The following is a 24385-nucleotide window of genomic DNA, read 5'->3' as shown; positions in this document are numbered from 1 at the left end:
ATAGAAGATGATTTTTTTCATTTTTTTCCTTTGATCTTTATTTTTTTACGTTTTTAATTTATTTTTTATTGAAGTATAGTTGAATTACAATGTTGTGGTAATTACTGCTGTACAGCAGAGTGACTCAGTTATACATATATATGCATTCTTTTCATATTCTTTTCCGTCATACTTTATCACAGGATACTGAATATAGTTCCCTGTGCTATACATTAGGGCCTTGTTATTTATCCATTCTTTATGTACCAGTTCACATCTGCTAATCCCAAACTCCCAATCCAGCCCTCTCCCACCACACTCTCCCTTGGCAGCCACCAGTCTATTCTCTGTGTCCGTGAGTCTGTTTCTGTTTTGTAGATAGCTTCATTTGTGTCCTATTTCAGATTCCACATATAAGTGATATCATATGGTATTTGTCTTTCTCTTTCTGACTTATTTTACTTAGTATGCTAATCCCTAGTTGCATCAAATGGCATTATTTTTGGGTTTTTTTATGTCTGAGTAGTACTCCACTGTGTACATGTACCACATCTTCTTTATCCATTCATCTGTCGATGGAGACTTAGGTTGTTAACGTGTCTTGGCTATTGTGAACAGTGCTGCTATGAACATAGGGATGCATCCCTCTTTTTGAATTACAGTTTTGTCTGGATATATGCCCAGGAGTGGGATTGCTGGATCATATGGTAACTCTATTTTTCATTTTCTGAGGAACCTCCATACTGTTTTCCACAGTAGTTATACCAACTTACATTCCCACCAACAGTGCAGGAGGGTTCCCTTTTCTCCACACCCTCTCCAGCACTTGTTATTTGTAGACTTCTTAATGATGGCCATTCTGACTGGCATGAGGTGGTGCCTCATTGTAGTTTTAATTTGCATTTCTCTAATAATTAGCAGTGTTGAGCATCTTTTCATGTGCCCATTGGCCATCTGTATTTCTTTGGAGAACTGTCTGTCTATCTAGGTCTTCTGCCTATTTTTCGAATGGGTTGTTTGTTTCTTTGTTGTCGAGTTGTATGAGCTGTTTGTATATTTTGGAAATTAATCCCTTGTCAGTCACATCATTTACAAATATTTTCTCCCAGTCTGTAGATTGTCTTTTCATTTTTTTTTTGTATGGTTTCCTTTGCTGTGCAAAAGCTTGTAAGTTTGATTAGGTCTCATTTGTTTATTTTGGTTTTCATTTCTATTGCCTTGGGAGACAGACTTAGGCAAAACATTCTGATATAAATCATACCAATGTTTTCTTATGTTCTCTTCTAGTTTTATGGTGAGAAGACTTTAAAATCCTCCAGTTTGTCATTGTCCTTTCTTCTTTGTTCTAATGTGGAGTGTAGGAACACATATTCTAGACAAATTTAAAGTTATGGTTAATTGAAGTTTTTACAGTACTGTTTCAGTGTATTGATTGGGGATATGCATGTTCTTGTTTACTTTGTCAACAAAGTACATTCCACGATTTGGAGATCTGGGTGTCAGTGAGATACCTTCGGTTGTTTAAAGGGTTTCCTTACGTGTAGGAGCTCTTCCTTTTTTAAAACTTCATCACTTCTCTGTAGACTTGGACTACGTGAATTCAAAATATTCTACAACTGTATTTTACTACCAGTTGCAGCAGTGATCATTCTTATATATAGCACTTAACATATGCCAAGAACTATTTTACGCATTTTATATATTTTAACTGACTTAATTATCAACGGACCCTGTGAGGTAGGTACTAATATTATCCTTATTTTACAGAAGAGGAAACTAAGGCCCAGGGAGTAACTTGCACAGATACCCAACTACTCAGTGGCAGAGTCAGGGTTATAGTCAAACATGCTGGTTTCATATTTATGCTCTCTCTACTACTACAGCATACTGTATCTTCAATAGAGCATGGTAAAATAAATTAGAACAGATCTATCGCGATCCTGTTTCTCTGTTTTGAAATGTTAACTAAAAATTCTTAAATGTCTCAGCACAGAGCACAATAAGAAATGGGACCATTCTATTCAATGTAAACAACAGGGTTTTTTCCCTTTCTAACACTGTACGTTGAGATACATAGTTCTCGCCACCACATCTGTCCTCCACAAACTAGGTACTTTGGCATTTTAGGGACAGAGGATCTAATAATTATTTTTAAATGTGATTAGCATTTACTTTTCCCTTAGCAAAATGGTTCGCATACCTGACAACTGAGATAGGTACATTTCTTCTTTCATACAAATTACATTCCTTACCCTTCCTTGGAGTTCTGAGTACTTTCTCTTTAGGAATACTAAAATTCTTTTCTTGCCTAATATTTTTATTTGTCACTAGAACAAGTAAATTCAAGAGTATGAAGACTAAAAAATCTATAGAATCCATGCTGTAATTTGACTGTACTGTTCCAAACTAAGTCAAAAATAAAAGATGGTTTTAGTTACTTTATCTATTACATGAAAATGGATACTTCAGGCTTATAGAGTCATGAATATAAATCTCTTATAAAAGGGAAATTACCCACTGGTAATTTATGTAAAGAAATTTAAAGTTTTTCTCTTCATCTCCACAAAGGTTTTTAAGTCCCATATAGTATCCATCATATAAAGGTAAAAAGTGGATTTTTCTGCTGTTAGAACTAATACTCTTTTTAGTGTGTGATCTCCTATGTCATCTTACTGTCTTGATAAGAAGTGGACTTTTTGCAAGCGTATAAACAGTATCACTCTCTTCATTACATATACCCATAATTAGATTAACCGTAAGCCACAGTTACTAGTCTGGGATTACAAACTGAGATTCTTTCTTTCAATTGATAATAAAAGTAATTTGCCTTGTATAACTAATGAAAATTTTTACTTTGGGGTGAAACTGAGACAGAAATTACTTTATGGAAGAATCTAGGTGAGTGATTTGTTTATATTGTTTTAACATAGTGTTGTAAGACACTTAATTTTATATAAAGTATAACTATAATGAAGAATGGCTTATCTGTAGAGGAAATTAATGAATGAACGGGTTCCTCTTGATCCTTTGCTTTCAGGCAAAAATGTGTTTTTCTCTTCTTATCATAATTGCTAAATAAAAGATTTCTCTTCTTTCAAATTAAATAGTTGCAGATATTAAAATACCTCTTTAATAAACTGTGCTGCCCAGATTTTCCCATTACAGCTGATTTCTGTGTATTTTTCTTAATATACCCACAGCTCGAAAAACAAAGAAAAAGATAAAAGGAATTCAGCAGGCCACTACAGGAGTCTCACAAGAAACTTCTGAAAATTCTGCTAACAAAACAATAGTCCCTGCAACGTTACCGCAACTCACCCCTACCCTGGTGTCACTGCTGGAGGTCATTGAGCCGGAGGTGATATATGCGGGCTACGACAGCTCCATTCCAGATACAACTTGGCGGATCATGACCACACTCAACATGTTAGGTGGGCGGCAGGTGATCGCAGCGGTGAAATGGGCGAAGGCGATACCAGGTAAGATGCAAAGATAACATAGCTAAGGCACAAGTCTTAAGAATCTTTTAAATAAAACATTCGGGCTTTCTATCGCCCTGGTCCCATGGCCTCCTGCCATCCCCACTCCATCAAGGGGGAAAGAGGTATAAATATCAGGGGAAGTTTGTTTAACTTAAATTCACTGAATGAGTAACATCCCAGGACAGGACTCTTGGCTTTCTATTTTACTATTTAGTCCATATTTACTCACATAGGCAAAAGGTGACAAAAACTGGCAACTCTTAAGTTTTCTTACATTGAATGCTATTAAAAAGTACTGAGGGCTTTGGTGCTTAACATGTCAGATGACAAAGGAAAACTGTGCCCAGTTTGTCCTTCATTTCCTCTATCTGTTAAGAGTCCTCCAAAACTGTCTTTGGCAGTTCCCAGGGAGATGATCTTCTCTTTGGCAACTAGAATGTTTCCTCATACCTTTATTCCTCTTAATTCAGGATTCAGGAACTTACATCTGGATGACCAAATGACCCTACTGCAATATTCATGGATGTTCCTCATGTCATTTGCCCTGGGGTGGAGATCATATAGACAATCAAGTTCAAACTTGCTGTGTTTTGCTCCTGATCTGATTATTAATGAGTAAGTCATTTGTGAGTCATTTTCCCTGTATTCATATTCCTTCAGGACTGAATCAATCCTACCAGGTGTCTTGGAACTGGGCAAACTTGAAATAGAGTTTATCAATGCTTAAGGCAGGCCAAGTGTAATGCAGAGCAAATTACATGTGGCATTATTACTGTACCAGGACATATTTAAGGATATTTTTTTAAATAGCATTGCTTTGGGTCAGTTAAGTCTACAGCAAGTAAAAAGGAATCTTACTGTGGCGTTGTTTTAATTATATAACCCTATTTCAGAAAGGAAACAGATGCAGTGTTTGCACTGTATGATGCAATTCATACTGATCTTGCTTTCAGCAGGGACAATTACAGATGAGGACAACTAGGATGAGGGGATGACAGGTCTGGACCCAGAGACAAGAGGTATCTCTTTGCATGGCAAGGCTCACTCAATGTCTGTGACTTGGAAAGAACATGGGAACAAGATTTTATTTTTAAATTTGGGAGAGAACCAACCACACTTTAAGATTTGATAAATCAGCTATTCTCTAGTCCTCTAGGCCTGTGAAATACTTCAGATATCCATTCCCCCTTACCCATTGCAGTTGTTTTCTAACTAGTTTTCCGCCTCCAGTTTATCCTCCATCATGCTAAGTTTTTCTTCCTAACACAGTTTGATCATATAATGTTATCACCCCAACACACAGGTGTCTTCAGTGAGCACTCAGTGCATACTCAGCATGGTTTCTGGCTTCCCAGAATCCGGCCTAATTTTATCTCTCGTCGTTCTCCTTCACATACTCTTTGTTCCCACTCAGAATGATCTATTCTTCAAACATACCCCTAGCTCATGATGTTCATACCACCATGTAAAACCTCTCTGCTGTACATCCCTAGCTCTTATCACTTTCTACCTTTTAGTACTCACAGCTTATTTCCTTTATTAGAATGCAAACAGGAGAGTCACACACTCATATATACATACCCATTGGTCTGGGCAGAGTGAAAAATGAAGGAGATTCGTGTTCATGTGAAAAAAGGTAGAGATTTTAAAATTGTGAGCTCTGGGTGCTACTGACTAAGGATTCCAAAAAAATTAATGAAGTCTTAAACCACATTATTAGAATAATAGTCTTGTTGTTGTACTCTATGTGAGTTAATGATGGCATTAGTAGTTTGTGTTCAGGATGCCATATTAAAAGTAACAGTGACTGACTGACAATTGTAAATATGTCCAGAGTGGCAAGGAGTTTGGAAATTAACATCAACTGATGAACAGAGGATGAATGGAGGAAGGAGAAAAGGACACTTGAGAATGATGAGGACAGCCTAAAAAGATAGCCTGTGAAGATAAAGCAAACATAGTGTTTTATCTGTTGGGTATGCCAGGCACAAAAATAACAGGTAGAAGTTACAGAAAAGCATCTATTTGAGCTGAGCTGAGTGTGAAATGGGAGGGGGCTTGCCTTATGTAGTAAGCTCGAATTATTGTATCTATTTTAGTAGAGGCTGGATGATGCTAGCTCTAACTATTTTAAAAGAGGCTGAATTATTGAGTTAAACTTGGTGTTGTTGCTCTATTGGTAATAATCATATTTGAGTACTTACCAAGTGCCAGACACTATTTAAGAGCTTGAACTATATAATAGATGAGGCCCCTGCTAACATACTGATGAGGAAAATCAAATAAATGACCAAAATTATTTCCGAGAGCCATGATAGAATAGTGTGTGGGGAGGGGAAGGGAGAGGGGTATAGGCTACGTTAGATTCGGGGACCATAGAAGGCCTCTCTAAATAGCTGAGCACTAAATAGTACAAAAGAACAAGCTTATAGGAAAGGTAGGGCATCTCAGGCAGAAAAGATGAGTACAAAGGCTGGAAACAACCTTGGCATGTGTAAGGAACTGAGAGAAAGCCACTGAGGATATTCTGTGAGTTTAGAGAAGTGGACAGGGACCAAGTCAAGCAGCATCTTGTAGGCCATGAAATAGAGTTTAGATTTTATTCTCAGAGCATGAAGAAACCAGTGCACGGGGGAGGGGGGGTTTCAAACAGAGGAAAACATGATGGAAAATGGATTACAGGGGAACATCAAATACTGACCACACTCCTAATATGTGCCTGGTACAGTATTAGCAGAGGACAAGACAAAGTTCCTGACCTTTATTGCTTACACTCTAGTTGGGGAGACACAGAAGTAATCTCAGACTGTGATGGAGTTTTTACTAGAGAGAGGTCTTTTTCAGATAGGGTGGCTAATAGCTTCTTGGAGGAGGTGTCATTCATTTGAGCTGAGTGAGACCTGAAGGAGAAGACCAGTCTTCATAGTGAGAAGAAACATGACAAGAGGCATGTGAAATATGTACTATAATCAGACTCTTTGTATTCCAAGAAGGGGCCATATCTCTGCTCTCAGTTAGTAGGCACTGCCATGTGGTTCACCAGACCAGATCTCCACACATACTCTTAGGTATCTACTTCAAAGAAAGAAGTCACCTTGACTATCTATTGCCAAAAAAGACTGCTCAAACCACTGCCTCACAATTTGACAAGATTTTAAGTTGTTTGATCAAATTTAACTGATCAAAATATGTAGCTTATATGTATATTCAAAGACATTTGAAATTTCTTAGTACTTGCTCATTTCAGAATCTGACCATGCTTACTTAAAAAGTTAAAAACATGTTGACAGGGACTTCCCTGGCAGTCCAGTGGTTAAGACTTCGCCTTCCAATGCAGGGGGTGTGGGTTCGATCCCTGGTTGGGGAGCTAAGATCCCACATGCCTCGCAGCCAAAAATCCAAAACATAAAACAGAATCAATGTTGTAACAAATTCAATAAAGAGTTTAAAAATGGTCCACATCAAAAAAAAAATCTTTAAACCAAAACAACATGTTGTTGACTGTATTTACTCTTCATAGTCACTTTCTAAAAGGCAATTTGAAGTCATTTAATTGGGATTAAAACTCTGAATTTATATGAAACACCAACATATCCTCTTTTATAAAATTAATCTAATTCAGAGTTTTTATTTGGGGGGCACTCAAATTTAGACTTTAACAGTTATAGCATAACCTGGTATTTCTTACATAAAGTAGGAGTTAACAGAAATTTTTTCTCAGTGTTCAACTTTATTGGAGGATAAATGGCTTACAGAAACAACAGCTTTTAAGTGGGCATTCTTATTTCCCATTCTTGTATCCTTATGCTGTTGTGATAATAATCATCTTTTTTTTTTTCTGTTAAGAAGTCCAAGATCACTTTCTGTCAGAAAATTTTTTAAAAAAAACAGATCTTGAGGCATTTTTAAAAGCATGAATGAGGCTCAGTTTCAGGCTCTTAGTGTTTGAGAGTCTATTTGAAAATCATAGATGTGATACTAACTGTTGAGAATCCTAATTGAGAATTCATTTGGGGTACCTTTAGTTGGAAGAATATTCAGTCGCATAATGTCAGTCAGAGGCGGATTTTGGGTATCAGAAAGCCTACAGTCAAGTTCTAATTCTGACCCTCTACGTAACTGTAAACAGTATCACATATAGTTGTCTTTAGAATGGAATGCTGTGAAAAAAAATACCGTTTGATTTTCAAATGGGTAGGATTTTAAAAACTGTGTTGTCTAACTGGACATATTCAAATACTACCATAAAACCTGGTAATAAATTCTGTAGAAATAAATTCTAAAATACTTAAATAAAACAAATGTAGAATAATAATTTCTCCACTATATTAAGGAAAGTTTTCCAAAATTCTAATCCAGAGAGAATTAGCATTAATTGCAATAGTTAGATGAGTTCATGGCTTTGCAAAATAGAACAAAAAAGTACTTTTTTGGGGAACAAGAATTATTTCTTCCTAACTCAAACACTGATATTTGTCTTTCACAGGCAGAGAATGGCTTTACCCTGCATGTATGACCAATGTAAACATATGCTATATGTTTCCTCTGAGTTAAACAGACTTCAGGTATCTTATGAAGAGTATCTCTGTATGAAAACCTTACTGCTTCTCTCTTCAGGTTGGTAGAACACCTACTCTCTTCTAATAAATAGTCACCTAAATATTCAAAAGCGTAAAAATATAGAAGTCTAGAAACAAAGGTTTATTTGTATACAAAGCACTAATGATTATACCAAGTCTACTATTTCCTGCTAGTCAGGTACCTTAGATTTTCATAAATGTAAAATTTTAGAAAGGTACAGTCAGTGATACCAAGATTAATAAGATAGATAGATAGGTATCATGGAGAAATGGAGAGGTATATGAATCACATGGCAGGGAGGAGGGGGTCTCTACTGATCTGGAATATCTACAGCCTTCTTCCGTCCTGCAACCTTTGACAATGCCAGTATAGAAGACACAGAGAAGAATGCCAACAAGAATGATTTTTGTTTCTCTACTGCACTGTTATTTGGTGAAAAATTTTAGTTATACAATGAGTACTACTGTGTATACGAAATTACAGATGAGACCTAATAAAACTTAAAAGCTTTTGCACAGCAAAGGAAGCCATAAACAAAACGAAAAGACAGCCCACAGAATGGGAGAAAATATTTGCAAACAAAGTGACCAACAAGGGATTAATCTCTAAAATATACAAACAGTTAATGCAGCTCAATATCAAAAAAACAACCCAATCAAAAATGGGCAGAAGATCTAAATAGACATATCTCCAAAGAAGAAATACTGACAAAGAAATGGCCAAGAGTCACATGAAAAGCTGCTCAACATCACTAATTATTAGAGAAATGCAAATCAAAACTACAATGAGATATCACCTCACACCAGTCAGAATGGCTAGCACCACAAAAATCTACAAACAGTAAATGCTGGAGAGGGTGTGAAGAAAAGGGAACCCTCTTGCACTGTTGGTGGGAATGTAAATTGATACACCCACTATGGAGGACAGTATAAAAAGTTTCTTGAAAAACTAAAAATAGAGCTACCATATGATCCAGCAGTCCCGCTCCAAGACACATATCTGTAGAAAACCATAATTCGAAAAGATACATGCACCCCAGTGTTCACTGCAGCACTATTTACAATAGCCAAGACATGGAAGCCACCTAAATGTCCATCAACAGAGGAATGGATAAAGAAGATGTGGTAATATACAGTAGAGTATTAGCCATAAAAAAAGAACAAAATAATGTCATTCATTTGCAGCAACATGGATGGACCTAGAGATTGTCATACTGAGTGAAGTAAGTCAGACAGAGAAAGACAAATATCATATGATATTGCTTATACGTGAAATCTTAAAAAATGATACAAATGGGGCTTCCCTGGTGGCGCAGTGGTTGAGAATCTGCCTGCTGATGCAGGGGACCCTGGTTCAAGCCCTGGTCTGGGAAGATCCCACATGCCGCAGAGCAGCTAGGCCCGTGAGCCACAACTACTGAGCCTGCGCATCTGGAGCTTGTGCTCCACAACAAGAGAGGCTGCGACAGTGAGAGGCCCGTGCACCGCGATTGAAGAGTGGCCCCCCGCTCACCGCAACTAGAGAAAGCCCTCACACAGAAGTGAAGACCCAACACAGCCAAAAATAAATAAATTAATTAATTAATAAATTAATAAAAAATGATACAAATGAACTTATTTACAAAACAGAAAGAGTCATAGATGTAGAAAAACTTATGGTTGCCAAGGGGGAAGCGGGGGGAGGGATAAATTGGGAGATTGGAATTGACATATACACACTACTATACATAAAATAGATAACTAATAAGAACCTACCATATAGCACAGGGAACTCTACTCAATACTCTGTAATGGCCTATAGGGGAAAAGAATCTAAAAAGAGTGGGTATATGTATATATACAATATAACTGATCCACTTTACTGTACAGCAGAAACTAACACAACATTGTGAATCAACTATACTCCAGTAAAAATTAATTTAAAAAAAAAATTATGGGAGAAAAAGATATAACCTACAAAAGGTGTGCTTGATTACTATTAGAAGGTTGGTTAATGCAGCACTGGAGCTGGACTGCTGGACAGATTCTATCTAGAGTTTATAGAACAATCTTGAAAGTTTAGATGAAGTTATTGGTATATGAACTTCAGTGAGACTACTTTCAGCTAGGAAAGGCATACTAGAAAACTTTTGAAAAATACGAAGTATCTCGTCTATCTACCTTAGTAAAAATGTGGCATTTTCAACAACTAATAAAAGAAGGTCTGTGAACCAGTTAGCATTATAAACTTCAGGTCACTCCAGTAAAAATGATTAGGTTAGTATTTATAAAATACAGAGTTGATAGCTGAGTACCTCTTTCATATACAAACAAGTAGCTTTCCAATTTTTTAAAAAAGCCTTCATTCCATTAGTAACAACTGTGGTTTCAAAGTTGCTAAATAACTGCACGACTATATCTGTTTAAGCTTTTCCAAAGCACACATCAATATTAATGCTTTCATACTATCTTCATTTTACAAAAGGTTGTTTAATGTCACTAGATTTAAGGAATATTAATATTTCAATCAAAGTAAGAAAAATTTCCACAACCCATTAAAAATACTAATTTTTAAGGTTACCTATAGCAGTACTCTTGTTAAAGAAGTGAGCTTGATGTTATTTGAGGAAACAGTTAAATTTCTGATCATGAATCATTTTGATTGGTAATATCCAGGTACAGGTCAGTGCTAAGATACTGACTAACCTTACTGGTAAAAAATGATGCTTTAAGTTTTATACATTCCAGACTCACTGAGCTATATGTATTTTTTTTTCCATTGTAGATGATAAGAAAAAGTAAATTGAACCAGTATATATCACTGGTTCTTTAAAAAAAAAATAAAATCAGAAGAATGAAAATACATACCTTAAGATATAATTAGACTTCTACTCTGACATAGGTATCCTTACCTCCCACTAAAAAAATGCTAGACTAAAACTTTGTGCAGGCAGGTACTGAAAGAGGTAAGCTGCACTCTGAAGCTAGCTTTCTCTTAGAGGATATTTGCAAAGCCTGGTAAATTAGTATACTTAGTAAGTTTAAAGACAAGTGCAATTGTAAAAAAAAAAAATGATGGCTCTAAAGGCAGATTAGATGCATTTGAAGAGACTTTAAACTGAAATATGTATCTGAAGAAATTAGCCAGAATACAATTTTTAAGATGCATATATATGTGTGTATACATGTACATGTATTCATTATTTATATATGTGTGTTATGTATGTATGTAAATGAACAACAATAAGAGGCATGATTGAGGGAGGAGGTCTAAAACAGTGCTTCACAACTCTTTTCGTGTCATAATGAACATAAAAAATAGCATTCATACATAGCACAATGAGGTAAATGAATAAGGCTACTTGCAACCAGTGGCAACCAGCGTAACAGACATTATCAACACATTCGTAACCCATTCATAGCACACCAGCTGAAAAAAGCTCTGGTCTTATTATAATTATGAGAGATCCAAAATGAAAGGAGAAAAGATATAATGGCTGAAAACTTTCCAGAACAGCAGCAATTGAAGAAAGCGGAGTAAGTTTTTTCAGAAAGCTAAGGAAAAAAAAATTGAAAAATGAGGGTGGCTTTCCAGTTTCAGCTCTCACAATTAAACAGCTTGGCAGTTATCATTCCCATCCTCACAAATAAGTAAAAGCTGAGCAAACTGACAGTCAATGACTTCTTTTTAGATCCATCAGTAAAGTAAGGTCACAGGGCGCAAACCACTACCTGAAAATCTGGAGAAACAGGCAAATACAGAGAAGCTCAGCCAAGATCAGCTTTCTGGAAACAGAAGCTACTGGAGCCAGTAACATAGGAACACTTACAGTATTTTTGATGAATTTCTGGAGATGAAGTGAGGAAAAGCTGGCACGTTAAAAACTCTGGGGACCCAGTCTTAGGGGGGTTGTCCCCCACAGTTTTCTGGGGTTTACCTCCAGAAGCCCCACCAGGTTTTCAAGGTGAAGATCAGAGAAAGATTCCCTCATGTTTCTGACGTGGCGAAACGGGCAAATAGATAATTCCAGCCCCCTTTACCTTCGTATCTCATGTAAGGGAGGAGAAGGAGGAGGGGAAAAAAAAGGTTCAGAAGCACGTCTAAAGGTCAGAGCCTAGGGACTCAGGCCTACTATAATTAATTTAAAAAAAAAGAAAAAAGAAAAACCTGAGATTTAACCATAAAAGTATAAAACACTCCACATCCCCAACACCTTACAATCATATTAACAGAGTTCCAGTATAATCCAGAATTACAACTGGGAGACCTACAGAACACAGCTATTTAAGAAGGTGTTCTTAGGGAAACTCAAAGACAACAGGGGGAAAAAAAATAAGAACAAGGAAATTAGAGGAAACTGAAACCTCTTAACACCTATAGCTTCAGCAAGCCTTAAACACAACCTGCTCCTAACCAGATTAAAAGCCTAATTAATTACCTCAGTTCTGATATGTCATATCCAGCTCTCAGCAAAAAATTTAAAACTACAATCTGGAGAGACAAGCATCAAAACCAGACTCAGATATAACACAGATGTTATAATTATCAGATAGGGAATTTAAAATAACAACAATTAATATATTAAGGGCTCTAATGGAAAAAGTAAACATATAAGAATATATGGGTTTTGTAAGCAGAGAGGTAGAAACTCTAAGAAAGAATCAAAATGAAATGCTAGAAATTAATTAAAAATACTGTAATGAAAATGAAGAATGCCGGGCTCATCAGCAGATTTGACACAGCCAAGGAAAGAATCACTGAGCTTGAAGATACCTCAGTAGAAACTTCCCAAACTCAAATGCAAAGAGAAAAAGGAATGAAAAAAATGCAACAAAACATTCAAGAACTGTGAGGACAATTGCACAAGGTGTAACGTACAAGTAATGGGAATATCAGAAGTAAAAAGGAAGGAACAGAAGAAATATTTGAAGCAATAAAGGCTGATAAATTTCCAAAATTAATGACACACGCCAAAGCACAGATCCAGGAAGCTCGGAAAATACCCAGAAAGATAAATAAACAGCAAAAAATCTACACCTAGGCATATTTTACTCAAATTACAGAAAACCAAAGACAATAAGGAAATCTTGAAAGAGGCCAGAGGAAAAAACAGCTTACTTGTTCCTTATAAAGGAACAAGGATAAAAATTACATTAGAATTCTCATTAGAAACCATGCAAGCAAGAAGGTAGTGAACTATTTATTCAGTGTTGAAAGAAAGAAAAAGATCACCCATGTAAGATTTGGTGTCCAGTGAAAGTACCCTTCATAAGTGAAGGCAAAAGGAAGACTTTCACAGACAAAAATCTGGGAGAATTAGTCGTAGAAGACCTGCCTTGCATAAAATGTTAAAAGAAGTTCTGCTGAGGAAAGGAGATTAATTTAGTTCAGAAACACGGATCTACTTAAAGAAAGGAAGAGCTCTAGAGAAGGAATAGATGAAAATAAAATTTCATTTTTCTTCTTAATTGATCTAATAACTGTTTAAAGTAATAATAGCAACAGTGTATGGGATAATTATAACATATGGATAAGTGAAATGAATGTTAGCAATGTTAAAAGGATGGGGGTGAAGAATTGGGAATACTCTGTTTTAAGGATACCTGCACTACCTATAAAATAGTGCAGTGCTATTTGAAAGGAGATGTAGATTAGTTGTAAATGTACATTGCAAACTCTAGGGCAGCCACTAAACACAACTTTAAAAAGAAGTAATAATTGATATACTGAGAGGAGAGAAAAATAGAATCATACGAAACACAATAAAAACTAGAAAAGGCAGAAAAAAGGAAATAACAAGAACAGTGAGTAGAAAAGTCACAAACATGTAGATATTAATCCAAATATCTCAACCACTTTAAATTTGAAAGACCTAAATATACCAATAGTCCTATTTATTTTTAATGAAGGTCAAAAGAAAATTTGCCACCACAGATCCTCAGTAAAGTAATATTAAAGGATATACTTAGGCTAAGGAAAGTAATCCCATCTTTGTAGGGGGAAAAAAGAACACAGAAAGTGGTAAATATTTAGATACATTTAAACTAACACTGTATAAAATAACAGTAATAGTGTCTTTGGGGAGTTAAAAAATACAACTAAAGTACACAATAGTTACATACATGCAAGAAGGTGGGCTTCCCTGGTGGCGCAGTGGTTAAGAATCCACCTGCCAATGCAGAACATGGGTTCAAGCCCTGGTCCGGGAAGATCCCACATGCTGCGGAGCAGCTAAGCCTGTGTGCCACAACTACTGAGCCTGCGAGCCACAACTAATGAGCCCACGTGCCACAACTACTGAAGCCCATGCACCTAGAGCCCCTGCTCCGCAACAGAGTAGCCCCCACTCGCCACAACTAGAGAAAGCCCGCGCGCAGCAACAAAGAGCCACCACAGCCAAAGATAAATAAATACATTTATTTTTTTAAAAAAAGGCAAGTTTGATAAGTTAAAAATGAGTGTTTAAATTTCAAGGATGACAACAAGAAATAGAAAGACTGTACAGAGTATACAAAGTACATACCAAACCATGAGGGGTTGGGGGGAGAACATGGTAAGAAAAATCAATCCAAAAGAATAAAAGAAATGAGAGGCGGTGGGTGGGGAAGCATAAACAAAGGCATGATAAGAGGAAGTAACAAATAGATGGTACAAATAATTCAAATATATCAGCAATTTCATTAAATATAGATGGACTAAATGCTGCAAGGCTCCAAGATAAAAAGATATAGAAAGTGCAAGACTGGATTAAGAAAACAATCCAACTTTGTGCTATTTACAAGAGATATACCTAAATAAAGATGTTGAGTGGCTGATATACTATGCATAGTGTAACCCAGTGGTGGCAAACTTTCTGTAAAAGGCCAGATGGTAAATGTTTTCAGCTTTGCATACAGTCTCTGTCAGTAGTACTCAAACTCTGCCCCTTGTGACGTGACCACAGTCATCAACAATACTTAAGGAGAACAGCCATGGCTGTGTTTCAGTAAAACTTTATTTACAAAAACAGGCTGCAGGTAGTGGGTCATTGCTGACCACGGCTTTACCCAAAAGAAAGCTGAAGCAGCTACATTATTATCAAAATAGACTCTAAGGCCCCCCAAAACAGTTCTATATTTAAAGATACTCATTAGATACAGCATTCTACTCACCAGGAAAATAATTCTGAATATATGGCCCTGAACTACATAAAGCAAAAATCCCAAGGATTATTGGCGGTAATTTGGAATGGATGAAATTCTTTTAAATATAAATACTGAATAGGATTTCTCCCCTAATTATTTTTAGAATGAGGACAACCAGCAGGGAAAAAAATTTATAAGTAAGCAGTCATTATTTTAAAAATTAGCAATAACTAGATTATTTGTAACCCACTTTAAACATGGCAGTGATAAGAGTATCACTCCTGATTAAGTGGCCTTCATTTTCACACTAATACTGACATCTTAGAAGTGTCGACTTTGCTTTATGGAATCAAGACGTTTTCATATGTATTCTTTGGTCTAATCCTAACCAAAATCCTATGAGAGTGATATACCACATTAAAAAAATGAAGGATAAAACCATATGATCATCTCAATAAATGTAGAAAAAGCATTTGACAAAATTCAACATCCATGGGAGGGAGACGCAAGAGGGAAGAGATATGGGGATATATGTAGAGCTGATTCACTTTGTTACACAGCAGAAACTAACAAACACACCATTGTAAAGCAATTATACTCCAATAGAGATGTTATTTAAAAAGAAAAATTCAACATCCATTTATAATAAAAACTCTCAACAAACCCAGTATAGAAATAGGGTATCCGAACATAATAAAGGCCATATATGACAAGCCCACAGCTAATGTCATACTCAGTGGTGAAAAGCTGAAAGCTTTTCCTCTGAAATAAGGAGTGAGAGCCAAGGATGCCCACTCTAGCCACTTCTAGTCAACCTAGTACTGGAAGTTCTAACCAGAGCAGTTAGGCAAGAAAAAGAAATAAATGGCATCCAAAATCAAAAAAGGAAGAAGTAAAACTCTAACTGGGGTCTGCACATCCTGGGTGGTCTAATTATTACTGCCTGTTTAATTGTAATCAATAAAACTATTTGAAAAAAAAATTTTTTAATAGGTAAAACCCTCACTATTTGCAGATGATCTGATTTTATATATAGAAAACCCTAAAGATGCCATCAAAAAAAACTGTTTGAACTAATAAATTCAGTGAAGTTGCAGGATACAAATTCAATTTACAAAAAATTAAGAAAACAATTCCATTTACAGTTGCATCAAAAAGAACAAAAAACACAGGAATAAATTTAACCACAGAGGTAAAAGACTTGTACGCTGAAAACTAAGACGTTTCAGTGAAAGAAACTGAAGGAAATAAAAAAAATAAATGGACATTGTGTGCTTATGTATTGGAAGAATTAATATTGTTAAAATGTCCATACTGTTCAAAGAAATCAACAGATTCAATGCAATCCCTATCAAAATTCCTATGGCATTTGTCACAGAAACAGAACAAACAATGCTAAAATTTGTATGGAAGCATAAAGACCCAGAATAGCCAAAGCAATCTTGAGAAAGAAGAACAAAGCTGAACACACGCCCTGGTTTCAAACTATATTATAAAGCTGTACAGTATGGTACTGGCATAAAACCATTCACATAGATCAATGGAACATAATTGAGAGCCAAGAAATAAAGCCGTGCATATATTGACAAAGGAGCCAACAGTATACAATGGGGAAACAACAGTCTCTTTAGTAAAGATGTTGGGAAAACTGGACAGCTACATGCAAAAGAATGAAACTGGACCACTGTCTTACACCATACACAAAAATTAACTCAAAATACATCAGACTTGTACATAAGTCCTGAAATCATAGAAGTCCTAGAAGAAAACATAGGCCGTAAGCTCCTTGATGTCCGTCTTGGGGTTGATTTTTCAGATTGGACACCAAAAGCCAAGGCAACAAAAGCAAAATAAACAAATGAGACTATATCAAACTAAAGAGCTTCTACACAGCAAAGGGAACCATCAACAGAATGAAGAGGCAACCTACCAAATGAGAGGAAATATTTGCAAATCATATATCTGATAAGGGGTTAATATCCACAACGTATAAAGAACTCATACAACTCAATAGCAAAAAAACAAATACCCTGGTTTTTAAAATGGGCGAAGGACCTGAACAGACATCTCACAAAGACATACAAACAGTCAACAAGTACATAAGAAGGTGCTTAACATCATTAGTCATCAGGGAAATGCATGCAAATCAAAACCACACCTTACATCTATTAGAATGACTATTATCAAAAAGCCCAAAGAAAACAAGTGTTGGCAAGGGTGTGGAGAAAAAGGGGACCTTTGTGCACTCTTCAGGGAATGTAAATTGGTGCAGCCACTATAGAAAACAGTATGGAGGTTTTTCAGCAAATTAAAAATAGAACTACTGTATGATCCAGCAATTCCACTTTGGGGTATTTAACCATAGGAAACAAAAAAAGATATGGAAAAGAGAAGTGCACCCCCACGTTCACTGCAGAATAATTTATGATAGCCAAGATATGGAAACAGCCTAAGTGTCCGCTGATGGATGACTGCATAAAGAAAATGTGGTATATATATTTGCTGGCATATTACTCAGCCATAAGAAAGAATGAAATCTCATCATTTGCAACAACGTGGATGGACCTTGAGGGCATTATGCTAAGTGAAATAAGTCAGAGAAGACAAATACCATATAATCTTACTTGTATGTGGAATCTAAAAACAAAAGCTCATGGACACAGAGTACAAACTGGTGGATACCAGAGTTGTGTGTGTGTTGGGGGGCTGGTGTTGGGGGATGGGAGAAATGGGTGAAGAGTTTAGAGAGTACAGACTTCTAGCTATAAAATAAATAATTCATGGAGATGTACAGCAGGGTGCCTACAGTTAATAATGATACTGTATATTTGAAAATTGCTAAGGGTAAAATCTTCAAAAGTTGATCACAAGAAAAGTTTTGTAACAATTTATGGTGATGGATGTTAACTAGACTTACTGTGGTGATCATTTTGCAATATATACAAATATTAAATCATTGTGTTATACACCTGAAATTGTAATGTTATATATTAATTATATCTAAATTTTTTTAAATAAAAAAATTTTTTTTAATTCACTGAGAAAGAGTAGGAAACGGGCTCAGGGAGGTTATACTCAAGTCCACAGGGCAAGTAAGAATGAAAAAGACTTCCTTCTCCTGAACCCACTGCTTTTCCTCTATTCCAGCATTTTCTAAGATGTCAGCAGCAATGAAGTTTAAGTTCGGGAAACAATGTGTTCCCCTCCCTGGAGAGTGCATAATTATAGCTCTGAGAAGTCCTGAAATCCAGAAATCTGCCTAACTTTGTATTAAACACTTAGTTTTGCTAAATTCTGACCATCAAATCCTTTTTTCCCTAATCATCATTAACACAGAACCAGAGTTCCTAGGAGCACACTTTAAGAAATGTAGCATCCACAAAAGTCATAATCTCTGCAAGACTAAGTGAAACCATGGTTAACACTCTGTTCACAGTCCCTCTTACTGGTATCATTTTTTGAAGAGTAATGTAAAAAACTGATTTTATACCAACTTTATGATCCATGAGGTATTTTCTGTATTTCTGTACATAAGGAAAGGCAGATATTTGCTCCCCAGTAAGGCTTATATATAAGCCACATAAAAAAACAAGTTTCTTTTTAGACTGGAATTGTACCAACTCAGTATGTTAACACACTGATTAATAAAATGTATTGCATGCTGATTTTAAGGTCCTAATTGACTGGTGATATCACAGATATTCCAAGATGTAATTGAAAGAATAAACACTGTTTTGTTGAAACCGTCTATGTCTGTACTAGAATTAAACTCAAGGGCAGAATGACAGTCACTGTATTATTCATTTGGTCTTCAAATTAGCTTTGTGAACTAAGGAGGAAGGTGCTTACCAGCTCCATTCATAAATGAGAAACAAAGTGATAAACCCAAAGTTAAGTCCTCCAATGTTCTATTATCCCATATTCTCTCATGGCTGTAGTTTCATAATCCTTCAAAAATGCTTCTGTTTTAATGGAGTGCATTAAGAACAGATAGACTATGTAAATCATGAAATGTGCTACTACTAATAAATGCCCTACTTGCATAAATGAAAAGTTATCACAAGAAAATTCTTTAATTGATTACATCTTAACCTTTTAGTTCCTAAGGAAGGTTTGAAGAGTCAAGAGCTATTTGATGAAATTAGAATGACCTACATCAAAGAGCTAGGAAAAGCCATCGTCAAGAGAGAAGGAAACTCCAGTCAGAACTGGCAGCGGTTTTACCAGCTGACAAAACTCTTGGACTCCATGCATGATGTAAGTGTCAAACAAAAATCCAAATATCAAAAGAATTTTCTGAGACATAAAGTATGTCCTGATTAGTGTATATAATTATATACCAGTAGTTGTTGGGGTTTTTTTTTTTTTCCCATTTATGGATTTTCGTGATGGTTTGATTTCAACCTATAAAGTTCAGTTTGGCACACATTTCTCCTAAGGCCAATTATGAAATACTGTTTCATCTAGTTATGTGCATCTAACATCATGATGCTAGTACAGAATTTAACAGCACTATTTTTTTAAAAGGTAGAATTCCTTATTTTTGTATGAATTTATCCAGTAAGTTCGAATGTGTCCTTCATATACTATGGTACTGCAATTCTTCACAAAATACTTAATTCCGTATAATTCTATATACAATTTAAGAAATTCAAAGATCTTTGGTACCTGAGTGCTCATTTTATTTGGGTAAACTTCTTTTTCACCTGGGGAATTCCAGCAGAGATTGGTATATTCTAAGTCAGAAATTTAAAAAAAAAAAAAAAAAAAAAAAGAGGCCAACAACAAGCATGAGATATCCCTACTGCTAAGTTTTTAAGACTGATCATTACTATATATTCTCTTGCAGGTGGTTGAAAATCTCCTTAACTATTGCTTCCAAACATTTTTGGATAAGACCATGAGTATTGAATTCCCAGAGATGTTAGCTGAAATCATCACCAATCAGATACCAAAATATTCAAGTGGAAATATCAAAAAACTTCTGTTTCATCAAAAGTGACTGCCTTAATAAGAAGGGTTGCCTTAAAGAAAGTTGAATTTATAGCTTTTATTGTACACACTGTCAATCTGTCCTGTAGCAGTTTTGTTTTTCTTTTTTGTTTTTGTCTGGTTTTGGTTTTTGTTTTGTTTTAAATACGCACTACATGTGGTTTATAGAGGGCCAAGACTTGGCAACAGAAGCAGTTGAGCCATCACTTTTCAGTGATGGGAAAAGTAGAAAGTGATAGTTGGTGGATCCCAGAAATTAGAAACAATAACACAGGGGTAAGCTCCACTTTCAGAGAAGGATGGCACCTAAACCACCAGTGCCCGAAGTCTGCGTGATGAACTTTCTGCTCATACTTTTCACAGTTGGCTGGACAAGATTTTCTAGACTTTTTGTTGGTGTATTTTCCCCTGTATAGTTAGGATAGCATTTTTTGATTTATGCATGGAAACCTGAAAAAAGTTTACAAGTGTATTATCAGAAAAGGGAAGTTGTGCCTTTTATAGCTATTACTGTCTGGTTTTAACAATTTCCTTTATATTCAGTGAACTATGCTTGCTCATTTTTTCTTACATAATTTTTGTATTCAAGTTATTGTATAGCTGTTTAAGATGGGCAGCTAGTTCATAGCTTTCCTAAATAAACTCTAAACATTAATCTTCTGTGTGAAAATGGGTTGGTGCTTCTAACCTGATGGCACTTAGCTATCAGAAGACCACAAAAATTGACTCAAATCTCCAGTTTTCTTGTCAAAAAAGCTCATATTTTGTACATATCTGCTTCAGTGGAGAATTATATAGATTGTGCAAATTAACCATCCTAACTGGTGTAGAGCAGCTAGTCCAGTGACCTGCTGGGTAAACCATGGATTACAAAAGACTAATTAAAAAAAAATTTAAAAATAAAAAATAAAAAAAATAAAACTACCAAGAGGCCCTGTTTGTACCTAACGCCCTATCACTGCAATGGTTAGATGGCAAGAAAGTTGGTAAACTGTCTTTCAGGACCTTTTGTTGTAGTTTGTATAACTTCTTAAAAGTTATGATTCCAGATAACCAGCTGAAACACAGCTGAGAAGATTTTAATCTGTCCAAGTAATTCCTCCCTCTAAACTTTACACCCCCCCCCCCCCAAAGTCTGTAATATGGCAAAAGTGGCTAGACACCCATTTTCACATTCCCATTTGTCACCAATTGGTCTTTCTTTCCTGGGGGTACAGGAAAGCTCAGCTACTGATTTTTCTGATTTAGGACTATACGTCAGACTTCCGTGTTCGTAAAACTATACATCCCTCACATCCTTATGTGTGCCATGGAGTTCAACAAAAGTCATGTGAATTTCTCCTCCTCACTGTTGAGAATTATCATTTTAAACAAGATAGAAGCTGTAGTAGCCCTTTCTGTGTGCACCTTACCAACTTTCTGTAAACTCAAAACTTGTATTTACTAAGCCACAAGAAATTTGATTTCTATTCAAGGTGGCCAAATTATTTGTGTAATAGAAAACTGAAAATCTAATATTAAAAATATGAAACTTCTAATATATTTTTATATTTAGTTATAGTTTCAGATATATATCATATTGGTATTCACTAATCTGGGAAGGGAAGGGCTACTGCAGCTTTACATGCAATTTATTAAAATGATTGTAAAATAGCTTGTATAGTGTAAAATAAGAATGATTTTTAGATGAGATTGTTTTATCATGACATGTTATATATTTTTTGTAGGGGTCAAAGAAATGTTGACGGATAACCTCTATGATTTATAATGTGTGCGAGCATTCATACAGGCAGCAGTGGGCTCAGAAACCAAACAGGTCTGCTCTATAGGAAGAGGGAAATGGAGGCTGGCCCTGTGTGCTATGAAGGTTCTCGAGGCTCCGTCCCATTGAGGTCAGAGAGGAAGTCACCCTCTGCCTCCCAGAATGGCCACCCTTCTCATTCCAACAGTGAGTCTGTCCGCGCAGGTTTAGTTTACTGAACCTCCCCTTGCGCTAAAGTGTTTAAACAGGGGACAGAAAGGCGGTGCTTACACACCTACAGGCACCATCACGTACAGCCTCTCCAACAGTTTAATAAAAACAGAGGCTTTAGAAGTTTGGCAATAATACGCATAGAGGTACCAGCAATATGTAAATAGTGCAGAATCTCATAGGTTGCCAATAATACACTAATTCCCTTCTTTCCTACAAGAGTTCCTTTCCAAATGAGGACATGTTTATGTTTTCTTTGAATGCTTTTTGAATGTTCTTATTTTTCGGTATTTTAGAGAAATTATTTAATAAAAAATGTAATCATTTGCTTTTTGAATGCTCTCTAAAAGGGGCTATTCCTTTGTAATTGTTTAAATTGATCTCAAAGTATTTTAGAATGGTTTGTAACCCAGCTGGATGTGAAATTTTTGGTGCCTAAGAAATACCGCTTGAATATTATCATCAGCGACAGTGTTACGTTTCAGAAAGAGCTTCTGAAAGATAAATTATTATTCATTTATAGAACGCTGCAGAAAGCACATCACACGGGAATCTGGACTTTAGCCCCAACAACCTTGGCTCCCCAGAAATAGAGCTCAGTGAATAAAAGATATGTGCACTTTGTGGTTAAAAGGAAATGGACTGACACTCATAAAACTATAGGAGGCTGTACATTAAATGGAAAAAGAAGCTGTGACAATTTAGGATATGTGGGAAAGAAGAAATTTACCTGAATTATGTGTGAGTATAATTATGGATTTAAGTGAAGAAAGCTATGGTGCTATTTGAAAGCAGCTTCATCTTCTATGTATGTTGTATCTTGCCATCCCAAACTGTTGACGTTTGTAGTAATTTCAGCGAGAGGTGACGTGCCTAGGTGACTCACAACAAATCCTGAAAAGTATTTTTAATTACTGGTAGAAAAAAGTGACCCTCTCTGTATTTTTAGGCCTTGCTATGGGATACTATACAAGTGCTTTGGGATATGTATACCCAACTGTCTAAAACTATGGGAGGGGACCCTAAAAGAGCACCTTCCTTCTCCTGAAAAAAAAAAAGACACCCCAAAAGGAAAACCAGCATGATTAGTGTTTATGAAGAGCTTAATATTTAGCATAGGATGAGCTCTGGATATGCATATAAAGGAAAGCCAGCCTCACTTCAGAACTGGGGGATGGGAGAAGGAGCAATTCCAATTTCACTTATCTATCTACACAACCTATTATCGTTAAGTCTTATCATTTTAGTTCTCTGTTAAATATCCTAAAACTACATCACCATGAGATAAACAATATTATTATACTTTGATCTGATAGAAGTCAAGAACTGTGGCAGCCCTCAGTGAGATTTTGATCTTGGTGGATCACCCAAAAGACTGTAGCTGTAGATGAAAGTGTTTTTCTGTGCCTGGTTTGAGAATTGGAAGTAAGAGTGTAAGGAGGACATGTTAACCACTTGGAATGGAAGTTTATCGTTTTCAGTCAGCCTGGTCCACCAAGGATTAGTTACCAGGTTTTTGGGAAAGGATTACCTTCTCTCTAGAAGATGCCTGAAAGAAGGATTTTATTTTCTGATGAAAGGCTGTATGAAAATACCCTCCTCGAATAACTTGCTTAACTACACATAGATTCAAGTGTGTCAATATTCTATTTTGTATATTAAACAAATGCTATATAATGGGGACAAATCTATATTATACTGTGTATGGCATTATTAAGAAGCTTTTTCATTATTTTTTATCACAGTAATTTTAAAATGTGTAAAAATTAAAACCAGTGACTCCTGTTTAAAAATAAAAGTTGTAGTTTTTTATTCATGCTGAATAATAATCTGTAGTTTAAAAAAAAAAAGTGTCTTTTTACCTACGCAGTGAAATGTCAGACTGTAAAATCTTGTGTGGAAATGTTTAACTTTTATTTTTCATTTAAAGTTGCTCTTCTGGTATTACCAAACCACACATTTGTACTGAATTGGCAGTAAATGTTAGTTAGCCAATTACAGCAATGCCAAATATGGAGAAACATAATAATAAAAAAAAACCTGCTTTTTCATTATATGACTCCAACATGCTTTTGTAGAACTCATGCAGTTCCAATTTTCCTGCTTTTTTCCTCCCTCTTCTACTGAAGGTGGAGTTACCACTTCAGGAAGCTTAAGATGCTAAAGTGGACATTTAAATGTCAATGTGGCAACGGTTACACGCTAATATGGGAGAAATTCAAAATGAGCTTAACCCTGGCTTCAAAGACCCAAAGACTGTCCCATCTATGCCTCAA

The 24385-nt window shown here is 35.9% G+C and overlaps 1 protein-coding gene across 9 annotated transcripts in view; it reads left to right on the top strand.

The window, feature by feature from the left end:
• NR3C1 (nuclear receptor subfamily 3 group C member 1) overlaps positions 1-24160 on the top strand; it is a 471067-nt gene extending 446907 nt beyond the window's left edge. For all 9 annotated transcript variants that reach the window (XM_059917382.1, XM_059917377.1, XM_059917380.1 and 6 more), the window contains 5 exons: positions 3180-3458; positions 3932-4076; positions 7948-8078; positions 19245-19402; positions 19995-24160. In XM_059917382.1, coding sequence (XP_059773365.1) covers positions 3180-3458; positions 3932-4076; positions 7948-8078; positions 19245-19402; positions 19995-20147 — 866 coding nt within the window. In that variant the 3' untranslated portion in view covers positions 20148-24160. The remainder of the gene's footprint in view (positions 1-3179; positions 3459-3931; positions 4077-7947; positions 8079-19244; positions 19403-19994) is intronic.
• Positions 24161-24385: the final 225 nt, after the last annotated feature.

This window comes from Balaenoptera ricei, chromosome 3 (genome assembly GCF_028023285.1).
Source record: "Balaenoptera ricei isolate mBalRic1 chromosome 3, mBalRic1.hap2, whole genome shotgun sequence".
Classification (NCBI taxonomy): domain Eukaryota; kingdom Metazoa; phylum Chordata; class Mammalia; order Artiodactyla; family Balaenopteridae; genus Balaenoptera; species Balaenoptera ricei.
Note: the sequence above shows the minus strand (reverse complement) of the source record. Positions and strands in the feature narration are given on the sequence as shown.